This window comes from Pogoniulus pusillus, chromosome 32 (genome assembly GCF_015220805.1).
Source record: "Pogoniulus pusillus isolate bPogPus1 chromosome 32, bPogPus1.pri, whole genome shotgun sequence".
Taxonomy (NCBI): domain Eukaryota; kingdom Metazoa; phylum Chordata; class Aves; order Piciformes; family Lybiidae; genus Pogoniulus; species Pogoniulus pusillus.
In genome coordinates, this window is record NC_087295.1 from 2,359,974 (window position 1) to 2,373,764 (window position 13,791).

The 13,791-nt window shown below is 46.5% G+C and overlaps 1 protein-coding gene across 1 annotated transcript in view; it reads right to left on the reverse strand.

Moving 5' to 3' along the window:
• Positions 1-13,791, reverse strand: part of DPY19L1 (dpy-19 like C-mannosyltransferase 1) — a 62,575-nt gene that overhangs the window by 9,542 nt on the left and 39,242 nt on the right. The window contains exons 12-19 of the mRNA XM_064169943.1: positions 12,214-12,300; positions 11,508-11,567; positions 9,341-9,421; positions 8,501-8,602; positions 7,114-7,185; positions 5,138-5,187; positions 2,065-2,089; positions 984-1,103 (exon numbers count right to left, since the gene is read on the reverse strand). Coding sequence (XP_064026013.1) covers positions 984-1,103; positions 2,065-2,089; positions 5,138-5,187; positions 7,114-7,185; positions 8,501-8,602; positions 9,341-9,421; positions 11,508-11,567; positions 12,214-12,300 — 597 coding nt within the window. The remainder of the gene's footprint in view (positions 1-983; positions 1,104-2,064; positions 2,090-5,137; positions 5,188-7,113; positions 7,186-8,500; positions 8,603-9,340; positions 9,422-11,507; positions 11,568-12,213; positions 12,301-13,791) is intronic.

A 13,791-nucleotide genomic window follows, 5' to 3' on the forward strand; every position in this document is an offset into this window, starting at 1 on the left:
AAGTTCTAAGAGGAATAACCAAAGTCTCAGAAGCCTCAACACTCAAGTCTCAAGGGGGATAACCAAAGTCTCAGAAGCCTCAACACTCAAGTCCCAAGGGGGATAACCAAAGTCTCAGAAGCCTCAACACTCAAGTCCCAAGGGGGATAACCAAAGTCTCAGAAGCCTCAACACTCAAGTCCCAAGGGGGATAACCAAAGTCTCAGAAGCCTCAACACTCAAGTCCCAAAGGGGATAACCAAAGTCTCAGAAGCCTCAACACTCAAGTCCCAAAGGGGATAACCAAAGTTACTTTTTGAAGACTCTTGCAGCCCTCTTTTTCAGTGTTTTCCATGTTCACTGTGAAGATTCATTTCATATTGGCAGACCCTCAGTGCTTCTACCCATGCCAAGTGATAAAACAAGCATCAAGGAAGTGATGAGCACAACATTTGAGCAGAATGGCACTGGGTAGCCTGTGCAGCATTGTAAAGGATTGTTGATCCCTAAAGGAAAATCCAGGGAAGCAACTGAGATTTCTGGGAAGCAATCATTTGTTCAGCTGCCTTAAGAAGGGACAATATCCTCCTCTTTGCATAGCTCTGTCTCATTGCTCTTCCAGTTGTGACACAGGTGGCAGATGTGCCACTGACAGCTAAATGCCTTCACAATATCAAACCAATCACAGAAGGCAGTGAGCTCTAAGGAGATGTGAAAAGAGGGGAATCAAAGTTACAAAACCACTGTGTGGATAAAAGGAATAATCAATTCTGTGCTCCACAACCTCCCTGGGCAACCTGTGCCAGTGTCTCACCACCCTCACTGCAAACAACTTCTTCCTACCATCCAGTTTCAACCTCCCCTCTGCCAGCTCGTTGCTGCCTGGGTCAGTGGATTGCTGCTCTCAGATTCAGCAATTAAAACACAAAGAAACCTTCTTCAGGACAAGTACCTGGGTAATACTCTGAAGCACTGAGATAGGATTAAAAATAAAACAGCCTTACCTGTTTTGAACACATTAAAGAAGCCATAACACAGAGATGTGGCGTCAGAAACAGCTTCAGTCTCATGATTAGAATTGCTAGGACACTGAATGCCAACAGCTGCAAGGCATGGTACACCAGCTGCAAGGGAAAGCAAGACTCACAAAGAGAGTATTGGGCCATTTCTGCCTTAAACATGCAGCTGCATTTCCTGTGTAACATATCAGACCCAGGCTCAGACTCATAGGGTCATGGAATACCAGGCTGAAAGGCTCTGCTCTGCCCAGCTGAGACCTCACCTGGAATATTGCATCCCAGAACTGTGCAAGACTTTTTCTTGACTTAGAAATGGAAAATGCAGGCCTAAATGCATTGTTCAACAGGGCTCCAGAAGTGAACTTTGGTATTTTCTTTAACCTTGTGTTTTATTCCTTTCCATTTTATTTATTTATATGTCTAAGTGTCTATGAATAGCTAAGGGCTGGGGGGCAGGAAGGGACAGGGACAGCCTCTGCTCATTGTGCCCTGGCTTAGGACAAGAGGCAAGGGATGCAAACTGCAGCATAGGAAGTTCCACCTCAACATGAGGAAGAACTTCTTGACTGTGAGGGTCCCAGAGCCCTGGCACAGGCTGCCCAGAGAGGTTGTGGAGCCTCCATCTCTAGAGCTTTTCCAGCCCTGTCTGGACGAGTTCCTGTGCAACCTGCATTGGATTCTCTGGTCCTGCTCTGGCAGGGGTTGGGGTTGCACTGGAAGCTCTCCAGAGGTCCCTTCCAACCCCTAACATCCTGTGAGCCTGCAAGCACATCAGCTACACCAGCACCACAGCAAACCATAACCCATAAAGAGACACATTTTGCAGTCACTGTATGAAAAGCAACAGGGTGGTCCATAACCTTTCTTGGTTATTACTTACTGAGGCTCACATTTGCACAAAGAATTAACATCTCAGCAACACTTCTAAGACTCCCAATAAGATCTAATGCTGAAATACATTAAACATGCAGACACAGAGCCCTAACATCCTGTGATCCATACCACTGCAATGTGTGTTTCATCTGAGCATTTACATAAGAAGGAAATGGAGCAGAAAGACTCTTACCTCACCGTGGCTGAAACGGTCCTCTCTGAATAAAAGGAAAAGGACAGCAGGGAGTCACATTCTTTGTTTCTGCACTACACAAGCCCTGGATTGACTTTGAAGCCATCAAGAGTGGCTTTCAGACAATCAAACCAATCCAGTAAGCATAAGGCAGCACCTGCAGAGATTTTTCTTTCCCCTTCTACACCGAGCTTTGAAGTGTACTGCGAGGCAGTAACCATCCCCTCCTCAACCCCTGCATCCACCTGGGGCACTGCAAACTCATTTTAGCAGCTTTTGGATTACTTCCAGGAATTAATTCATATCCAGAACAGTTTATTTAGAGAATGAACCTTCACTAAACATCACAGAGGCAGAGAATGGGTATCAAGAAGAGACATTTTCACTCAGGTACTACATAGATGGGTTGTGGCTTCTCTGGAGGAAACACAAATGCAAAAAGAGAGCCAAGATCATGCAAGTGTTGTCCAAAAACCACCTGCCAAACCGTGCAAGTGCTCTCCAAACCACATCTGTGAAAGCAGGATGCTGAATCCTCCTCAGATGCATGAGAATCTTGCTAATGGCCATCAGAAAGGCTGAGGGAGCTGGGGGTGTGCAGCCTGCGGAAGAGGAGGCTCAGGGCAGAGCTCATTGCTGTCTGCAGCTACCTGAAGGGAGGCTGTAGACAGGTGGGGTTGGGCTCTTCTGCCAGGCACCCAGCAACAGAACAAGGGGACACAGTCTGAAGTTGTGGCAGGGGAGGTCTAGGCTGGATGTTGTTAGGAAGTTGTTGTCAGAGAGAGTGATTGGCATTGGAATGGGCTGCCCAGGGAGGTGGTGGAGTCTCTGTGGCTGGAGGTGCTGAAGCCAAGCCTGGCTGGGGCACTTAGTGCCATGGTCTGGTTGGTTGGGCAGGGCTGGGTGCTAGGTTGGGCTGGCTGAGCTTGGAGCTCTCTTCCAACCTGCTTGATTCTATGAAAGCAGAGATCACTGAAATGACCACTGATAAATCAGAGAGTAAAACAAGAAACCAAGAGATAGGTCTGGGAAATGACAAGACTCAGTGGGACAAACTGACTGCTCTTGAGCACAACAGCACCAAGTGATGCCAAATGGCTGTGACAGGCTGAGCACTGCATTACAGATATTCATAGGATTGATACAGTCAGGATCCCTGCCTAAACATGGAATTCAGCTCCCTTTAGAACTTAGAAAACAACCCAAAAAATGATGGGGAGGAAAGGATTTATCTTCACTATTGATTGGAGAAAGGGAATTTAGAAGACAGAATTAATGCAGTTAGAATCCCTGCCTAAAAATGAAGTTCAGCTACCTTTATAAGCTAGAAGAAATAAATAATGGGGAGGAAAAGATTTGCATTCACTTTTGGTAGGAGAAAAATGAATTAATAGGAGAAAATAGGGAATTAAAAGGAGAAAACAGATGTAATACAGTTAGGATCCCTGCCTAAAAGTGAAATTCAGCTACCTTTATAAGCTAGAAGAAATAAATAATGGGGAGGAAAGGATCTGCATTCACTGTTGGTAGGAGAAAAATTAATTAATAGGAGAAAATAGGGAATTAAAGGAGAAAACAGAAGTAATACAGTTAGGATCCCTGCCTAAAAGTGAAATTCAGCTACCTTTATAAGCTAGAAGAAATAAATAATGGGGAGGAAAGGATTTGCATTCACTGTTGGTAGGAGAAAAGTGAATTAAAAGGAGAAAATAGGGAATTAAAGGAGAAAATAGAATTAATACAGTTAGGATCCCTGCCTAAAAGTGAAATTCAGCTACCTTTATAAGCTAGAAAATAAATAATGGGGAGAAAAGAATTTGTATTCACTATTGATAGGAGAAAAGTGAATTAATAGGAGAAAATAAGATTAATACAGTTAGGATCCCTGCCTAAAAATGAAGTTCAGCTACCTTTATAAGCTAGAAACAATAAATAATGGGAAGGAAAAGATTTGTATTCACTGTTGGTAGGAGAAAAGTTAATTAACAGGAGAAAATAGGGAATTAAAAGGAGAAAACAGAAGTAATACAGTTAGGATCCCTGCCTAAAAGTGAAATTCAGCTACCTTTATAACCTAGAAGAAAAAATAATGGGGAGGAAAAGATTTGTATTCACTGTTAGAAGGAGAAAAATGAATTAACAGGAGAAAATAGGGAATTAAAGGAGAAAATAGAATTAATACAGTTAGGATCCCTGCCTAAAAATGAAATTCAGCTACCTTTATAAGCTGGAAAATAAATAATGGGGAGAAAAGAATTTGTATTCACTACTGATAGGAGCAAAGTGAATCAATAGTAGAAAATAAGATGAATACAGTTAGGATCTCCACCTAAAAATGAAATTCAGCTACCTTTATAACCTAGAAGAAAAATACTGGGGAGAAAAGAATTTGTATTCACTATTGATAGGAGAGCAGTGAATTTAGAAATAGAATTAATACAGTTAGGATCCCTTCCTAAAACTCAGCTACCTTTGTCATCTAGAAAAAGAGGGGAAAAGGATTTGCATTCATTATTTGTAGGAGAAGAGTGAAGAGACACAAATATTGGGTTAGGAACAGAGCAAAAAAGAAATGATTAAGTAGAATCACCTGCAGGACTGAGGGTCAAGATGCCTGAAAGCTAAGTGCAGCAGCTAAACAGTTGTAGATAGCCTGTTAAAATATAGGGGGATGGAGCAAAGCTGGAGGTGGGGAGAGTCAGACTGGACTTGAGGAGGAAGTTGTTGAGCAGGAGAGTGGTGAGAGGCTGGAATGGGTTGCCCAGAGAGGTGGTTGAGGCTCCATCCCTGGAGGTGTTTGAGGCCAGGCTGGCTGAGGCTGTGTGCAGCCTGCTCTAGGGTAGGGTGTCCCTGGGCATGGCAGGAGGGTTGGAACTGGCTGCTCCTCATGGTCCCTTCCAACCCTGACTGATCCTAAGATGTAGTACAGCCAAGCCAATCAGTTAACTGCACTGAAGAGAATTTACCCTTCAAAAAGGACCAATTCTGAATTATTTAGCACACAGCAAAGGCAACAAACCTTCAGCAGCACAATTAGAGTCTGACATTAAAGAAAGGAGATGACAACATTTACCTTTCACAGGGGCCAGCCTGAGATAGGGTCCACAGAAGATATTTAATTGCCTGGAAAGAAACAAGAACCCACCCAAAAAAAAGCATGAATAAGCATTCAAAAGCTTTCTCAGTGCTGGCTAAATGAAATTGCACTCAGGTAAACACATCTGGAGCTAATACTGAAGGTAAAGAGATGTAATGTTTTAGCTACAGCAGCTCTCTGGGAGGATGATTAATTAGCCAAACAGTTAGCAGTTATCCCATCTGCTCCTGGGTGAACTGGAAGTTGTTTTTGCACAAGTTATATAATCAAACAGTTCTAAAACTTCAGCTGCAGGACTCATCAGCCAAGTGACAAGAGATTATTTTTGCTGGCACTTAACACCAAACCAAGTTTTCACATTGACTCAGGGCTGGACCTCTGCAAAGATCTATGCAAACACAATACAGAACTTGAAGCAATTGGGTTTGAAAACCTGTGTATGGCTGAACTTCATTGGGCAAGGTCTCAGCAGCAGCAGGGCTGCAAGGCTGAATTCTGTTACAAGTGACCAGCCAAGTGCCAGGTCCTGCACTTGGGTCACAACAACCCCGTGGACACTGCAGGCTTGGGGGAGAGTGGCTGGAAAGTGCCCATCAGAAAAGGCCCTGGGGGGGTTGATCAGCAGGCAGCTGCAGATGAGCCAACAGTGTGCTCAGGTGGCCAAGAAGGCCAGCAGCATCCTGGCCTGGATCAGCAGTGGTGTGGCCAGCAGGAGCAAGGCAGGGATTGTCCCCCTGTACTGAGCTCTGGTGAAGCTACACCTCAAATAGTTGTTGAGTTTTGGGCCCTGGCTCCTAGCAGGATATTGAGAGGCTGGCATGGGTCCAGAGAAGGGCAAGAAAGTTGGCAAAGGGTCTGGAGCACAGGTGTGGGGAGGGAACTGGAGGTGTTTAGTGTGGGAAAGAGGGGGCTGAGGGCAGACCTCATTGCTCTCTTCAGCTCCCTGAAAGGAGGTTGGAGTTGGGCTCCTCTATTACCCTGAAACAGAAGGAGAGGAAATGGCCTGAAATGGTGCCAGGGGAGGGTCAGGTTGGAGATTAGGAAGAATTTGTTTGCTACAAGAGTGGTCAGGGATTGGCACAGGCTGCCCAGGCAGGCAGTGGAGTCCCCATCCCTGGAGGTGTTCAGGAAACCTGTGGCTGTGGCTCCTGGGGCTGCCTCCATGGCAGACAGAGCCAGGTCCAGTCAGCTTCACAATGGATTTACCACCAGTCAAAGCTGAGCCTATCAGTGATGCTAGTGGTGCCTCTGCTCATAACATGTTTAAGGTTAAAAAACACTGCAGCAGCTTGGAGAGAGAGCAGTGGTTAAAAATGAGAGAGAACCTGCTGCAGAAATCAAGGCCAGTGGAGAAGAAGAGGGAGAAGGTGCTACAGGTGCTGCAGCAGAGATAGGCCTGCAGCTTGTGAAGGAGGCCATGGTGATGCAAGTTTTCCCTCCAACAGCACATGGAAGACCATGGTAGAGTAGATATCCACTCTGAGGCCATGCCAAAGCAGCTGAACAGGAACTGAACCAAGCTGCAGCCCATGGAGAGCACACACAGGAGCAATCTTCCTGCAACCCATGGGGAACCAGCTCCTGAAAGACTATACCCTAAGGGAAGGACCCAGGCTGGAGCAGTCCTTAAAGAACTGTAGCCGAAGGGAGAGTCTCACTAAGCCTGGGAACAAGAGGGTGGGGAGCAAGGGAGGGAGGGAGTGGGACAAGAGGCTGGGGAGGGAGGGAGGGGGACAGGAGGCTGGGGAGCAAGGGAGGGTGGTTTTAGTCATGCTTTTGTTTCTCCAAGTCCTGCTCTGTTTTTAACTGACAATAAACTGAATTCCTCCTCCCCACCCTACAGCCAGCTGAGACTAACCCAAGCATACTAACTTCTTCCCATCTCAAAATACAGAGGGATCCCTTCAAAACAGTTAAACAAGGGAAAACCGAGGTAAAAGTGATCCACTTACCCTTTTGATGATTACCCCAAACACCACCAGAACAACTGGCAACAGCAGAGTCTTTGTGTATCTTACTGGAGTCTGCAGTGGAAATTAAAACTGCATTAGCTGCTTTCCACTCACCTAACTTACTTCAGTGATCATGAAAATAAACCCCAAACCATGATATAAAGAGCTCTTCCTCAAATAAAAGTTAGATCTAAACATTCAAAGGAAACTTCAAGCAAATCAGGCTTAAACTCCACCCAGAAATCATACCACTAGATGTAACAGCAGCTAGGATCAGGAGTAAGTTACTCACAGCAATTTGGTAAGCCCCTCAAAGACTAGAAGGAGATTGTACCTCATCTGAATTGGAATGCTATGAGCTGAGTAACCTATAAAACATTCTAAAGGCATGTCTAGGTATTGATGAACTCACATTCAATGAATTCTAAACATCATACTGCTAAGCTTTGAAGCTATTCTGTAGTCTAAACCTACTGCACAAGAGCTTTGCAGCTCTCACTCTGCTTTCTCTCTGCTCAAAACCAGACACTGACAGCCACATCAAACCTTCAGCTTGCAGAACTGTCACCTTTCATAGAATCATAGACTCAACTATGCTGGAAGAGACCTCCAAGATCATCCAGTCCAGCCTATCCAACCAATATCATCCAGTCCAGCCCTAGCCAATCAACCAGACCATGGCACTAAGTGCCCCAGCCAGGCTTGGCTTCAACACCTCCAGGCACAGTGACTCCACCACCTCCCTGGGCAGCCCATTCCAATGCCAATCACTCTCTCTGCCAACAACTTCCTCCTAACATCCAGCCTAGACCTGCCCTGGCACAACTTCAGACTGTGTCCCCTTGTTCTGTTGCTGGGTGCCTGGCAGCAGAGCCCAACCCCACCTGGCTACAGCCTCCCTGCAGATAGCTGCAGACAGCAATGAGCTCTGCCCTGAGCCTCCTCTGCTGCAGGCTGCACACCCCCAGCTCCCTCAGCCTCTCCTCACAGGGCTGTGCTCCAGGCCCCTCATCAGCTTCCTCACCTTTCTCTGGACATGTTCCAAGCACACTTTCAATTCAAGCAAGGGCATTTATCAGACCCAAAATCAAAACACTTTTGTTTTCATTTAAAAGCAATTAAAACCAGTTAAGCTTAGCTTAAGTTCTTCAGTGTCTCTAACCACACAAGTAGTCCTCATCTAGGGTTGGGTGTCCCTGCCTATGGCAGGAGGGTTGAACTAGATGATCCCTGTGGTCCCTTCCACAAAGGAGGGATACTGATACTATGATTCTAAGTAAGCACTTGGGCAGCAGGAGCTTATGGCTCTGAGAAATTATAAGTTTGAAGTTACAAATTAAGATGAAACAAACAAGTTCTCTCCTCCATGATAAGCTGATTTAATTACCTCTTTTTCCATGAAGTCAAACTCTGCAGCACAGGTATACATCAGTGTATCAAAATCCTTGTAGCCAATAAATTTAGATTTCAATATATTCCCTATATGAGCCTGGTTAAGAGACACAAGAAAAAGAAACAACAAATACAGTAAGCAAAAAACAATTGTCCTGTTTTCCAGCTTAAAAAACTCAGAGGGGAAATATCAGAAGAGTTTAAATTATCTACAACAGTGTTCAAAGAGCACCAAAAAAAAATCTATTCCTGGTATATTAAATAACTTCTTTTGAGTGCAACCCAGATTGGATTGTGTGAAATAAAAAGCAGACAGCAGCTGAGTATAGCTTTGCCTACTCAGGTTTTAAGATGCCTTTAAGGTTCTCTTTTGCCCCTGATGCACAGCTGTGAACTGAGGGGTTTTTAACAAGAGAATCTGACAATAAAAAGGCTGAAGTGCAACGAGGAGTCTTAGCTCCAACAAGCATTTCAAAACAGGTTTAAAAATCAGCTTCAGGAGGAGCTGAAGCAAGAAAGTGAATAAAGAAAGAGGTAGGTGGAAGATGGGCAAAATAAACAAAGCTCTGCACACCCACACTTGAAAACAAAGACACAGAATTTACCAGCCCAGTAGTTAAAAAAAAACCCTCAGTTCTCTTTACACAAACTTTGGTTGATAACAACTCAAAGTGGTATTATGGAAAGCAAATCACACAAAACCTCTCCCCCTCCTGCAAAACAAACCCTGGCACTCCAGAGAGGTTTACCAGGAAGATGCCAAGAGGAAAACATTAGCAATTAAAGAAAACACAGTGAAAGATGCCAAACAGATAACTCAGAGAACAGAACTTACATCATCAGCTATGCCAAAGGCTAAGGATGTTAGGCATTTCAAGGTGACTGTCCCAAATAACCAGGCACATCCTTCAATGACCTGAAGGAGACCAAAACCACGTTCAGAATGAAAGCAGCATCTCAGCAAACGTTTAAAGCAGCCTTTTCTTCTTCTGAAAAAGGCTTACCACATTTACCTGCTGGTTGCAAACTCTCCTGTTATTTCTAAGCAATTCCATTTCCCAAAGTTTCTCTACACTGGGCTGGTTTTAAGTTGCTTTGTACTTTAGGTTGGATCTTAAGAACCAGTTCTGCACCAGGAGGGTGGCAGAAGACTGGAACAGGTTGCCCAGGGAAGTAGTTGAGGTTTCACTCTGTTGAGCCTATCCAGAGAGTCCAGGTGACCTGATCTAGTGGAGGATGAGATCTCACTCTGTTGAGCCTCTCCAGAGATTCCAGGTGACCTGATCTAGTGGAGGATGAGATCTCACTCTGTTGAGTCTCTCCAGAGATTCCAGGCAACCTGATCTAGTGGAGGATGAGATCTCACTCTGTTGAGTCTCTCCAGAGATTCCAGGCAACCTGATCTAGTGGAGGATGAGATCTCACTCTGTTGAGCCTCTCCAGATTCCAGGTGACCTGATCTAGTGGAGGATGAGATCTCACTCTGTTGAGTCTCTCCAGAGATTCCAGGCAACCTGATCTAGTGGAGGATGAGATCTCACTCTGTTGAGCCTCTCCAGAGATTCCAGGTGACCTGATCTAGTGGAGGATGAGATCTCACTCTGTTGAGTCTCTCCAGAGATTCCAGGCAACCTGATCTAGTGGAGGATGAGATCTCACTCTGTTGAGTCTCTCCAGAGATTCCAGGCAACCTGATCTAGTGGAGGATGAGATCTCACTCTGTTGAGTCTCTCCAGAGATTCCAGGCAACCTGATCTAGTGGAGGATGAGATCTCACTCTGTTGAGTCTCTCCAGAGATTCCAGGCAACCTGATCTAGTGGAGGATGAGATCTCACTCTGTTGAGCCTCTCCAGATTCCAGGTGACCTGATCTAGTGGAGGATGAGATCTCACTCTGTTGAGTCTCTCCAGAGATTCCAGGCAACCTGATCTAGTGGAGGATGAGATCTCACTCTGTTGAGCCTCTCCAGAGATTCCAGGCAACCTGATCTAGTGGAGGATGCCTCTGCTTACTTGTAGAGGGGGTTGGGCTAAATGACCTTTGGAGGTCTCTTCCAACTCAAAGCATTCTGTGATTCTGAGAGCAGAGATAACCTTGTGCAACCGATTTGTATTATAGCTTTGGTGCTGCACAGGACATTGCAGCAGGGGAGGTACCAAGGCTAAGTCTACCAGACAGGAGCAGTCTGTCACAGAATCAGTCAGGGTTGGAAGGGACCACCAGGATCAGCCAGTTCCAACCCCCCCTGCCATGCCCAGGGACACCCTACCCTAGAGCAGGCTGCACACAGCCTCAGCCTGGCCTCAAACACCTCCAGCCGTGGGGCCTCAACCACCTCCCTGGGCAACCCAGTCCAGCCTCTCACCACTCTCATGCCCAGCAGCTTCCTCCTCACATCCAGCTTGAATCTTCTCCAGACTGAACAGCCCCAACTCTTTCAGCCTTTCCAGCCCTCTGAGCATCCTCCTGGCCCTGCTCTGGACACACTCCAGCATCTCCACAGCCCTCTTGTCCCAGGGGCTCCAGAGCTGGATGCAGGACTCCAGGTGGGGTCTCAGCAGAGCACAGCAGAGGGGGAGAATCACCTCCCTGGCCCTGCTGGCTACACTTCTGCTGCTGCAGCCCAGCCTCTGCTTGGCTTTCTGGGCTGCAAGTGCACACTGCTGGCTCCTGCTGAGCTTCTCCTCCAGCAGCACCCCCACATCTCTCTCCTCAGGGCTGCTCTCCAGCCACTCACTGCCCAGCGTGCATTTGTGCTTGGCACTGCATTGATTGACCCAGCCGCAGGACCTTGCACTTGGTCTTGTTGTACCTCATGAGGTTGGCTTGTGCCCACCTCTGCAGCCTGGCCAGGTCCCCCTGGCTGGCATCCCTGCCCTCCAGCATGTTCAGTTGTATCTCTTGGTTTTCATCTATTAGAAATTCACCCAGTACTTTATTTCTGTATGAAAGAAGAAAAAACTTTGCTTCTCTGAAATCCAAACCACATTCAATTCCTTACCCATATGTAGATTTCTCTTCTCCTTCTTTTCAAGACTTTTGGACTCAGTTCAAGAATTCCCTAATTAAAAAAACAATAAGGAATGTACATAGCACACAGTAACAGCAAGATTGCAGTACCCTTGATGAGGGTTTTTTTTGGGTGTAAGTGCCTATTTTGCTATGTAACTGTTTATTAAAACCCCCAACATAATTAACACCTCAAATATCAATGAATAGATAGCATTGGGATTTCATCCTGCACTGGCAGAAACATGCCAACATAAACAGTCTGCTTGGGGTTGGAAGGGAACTCCAAGATCCAACTCCCCTGCAGTCAGCAGAGATATCCTTCACTCAAACAGGCTGCTCAGAGCCTAGTCAAGCCTCGCCTTCAGTGTCTCCAGGGATGAGGCATCAACCACCTCCCTGGGCAACCTGTTCCAGTGTTCCACTACCCTCGTGGTCAAGAATCTGTTCCTATGATCCAATGAGAGCCTGGAGTAGGTTGCCCAGGGAGGTGGTTGAGGCTCCACGGCTGGAGGTGTTTCAGGCCAGGCTGGCTGAGGCTGTGGGCAGCCTGCTCTAGGGTAGGGTGTCCCTGCCCATGGCAAGGGGGTTGGAACTGGCTGCTCCTGGTGGTCCCTTCCAACCCTGACTGATTCTATGACTCTCTAACAGTACTGCACTACAGCTCTAGCATCTCCTAGGCTACTTGAACCACTCACCCAGATGACTACAAGAGATGCAGCATAGTAGGATGTCAGCAACATGGAATTACCAAACATCAGAACAAAACACACCACGAGGGACACCTGCAGAAAAGCACAGAAGAAAAAATCACTGCATTTCAAGAGAAAAGGGTTGCCCAAGTATAGGAATTAGCTTGTGTCAGCAGCTTTAAAGGTAGCTACTTCACAGCAAGCAGGCTTGAGGGTCAGCCTCTGGAATTGGTCTGACCTAACAGCAAGTGGAGACTATGGTCTGTGGTAATTCACATTTTACAAGTGCTGACAGGTTTGATCCTAACTCATCTTACCTGACATCACAGCTACATTTCTCAAGTTACTCCTAATATGTACCTTAAATGTGTCCAGTCCTGGTGTGCCCAGCAAAAAGAGGACACGGAGATGCTGGAGCTGGTCCCAGGAAGGCACAAGGATGAGCTAAGGGCTGAAGCAGCTCTGCTGTGAGGATAGGCTGAGGGAGTTGGGGGTGTGCAGCCTGGAGAAGACTCAGGAAGGACCTTAGAGCTGCCTGTCAATAGCTGAAGGGATCCTACAGGAAGGCTGCAGGGGGACTTTTCATCAGGGTGTCTAGAGACAGCACAAGGAGCAAAGGTTTGAAGCTGAGGCAGAGCAGGGTTGGACTGGATCTCAGGAAGAAGTTCTTCAGTAGGAGGGTGGTGAGACACTGGCATAGGCTGCCCAGGGAGGCTGTGGATGTCCCTTCTCTGGAGATATTCAAGGCCAGGTTGGATGAAGCCTTGAGCAGCTGAGTCTAGTTGAGAGGTGTCCCTGTGGCATGGAGGTCAGAGCAGATGAGCTCTAAGGTACCTTCCTAAGCCATCCTACGATTCTCCAAGCAGCACCTCAGGAACAGAAGCAGTTCTGAGCTCCCTTCCAACCTAACCCACTCCATGATGTTTCCCCCCTGCTTCTTTCAGAGTCTTGACCAAACAAAGAGAAATGCTGACTGTTTTTTGCCTTCTCTCTTTCAGGCTGAGGTGCATGTGCTTAAAACAAAACCATCAGCAAAGCCAAGGAAGCAGAACTCTGCTTTGTTCACATCTGTACTTAACTCTAAGAGCTTGCAAGTCAAGGCTGAATTACAACTGTTGGCCACCATCACCTTGGTCTCCTGCTGTGCTTTTTTTCCCACTGTTTAATAGAAAGCAAGCTGAATTGGATTTACCCACTTGCACAGCCAAAACCATCCTCTGCCACACAGGAATGATGACAAATCATGTAATTGCTATTCACAAGCAACTGAATATGAGCCAGCAGTGTGCTCAGCTGGCCAAGAAAGTCAAGGGTATCCTGACTGGTACTAGAAATGCTGCATCCAGCAGGAGTAGGGAGGTGATTGTTCCCCCTTGGACTCGGCCACACCTTGAGCATTGTGTTCAGCTTTGGCCACTTCAGTACAAGAGGGATGTGGAGGTGCTGGAGCCAGTGCAGAGGAGGGCAACAAAGCTGGGGAAGGGCCTGGGGAATAAATCTGATGAGGAGTGACTGAAGTTGCTGTCTATAACTACCTGAAGGAAGGTTGTAGCCAGGTGGGGTTGGGCTCTGCTGCCAGGGAAA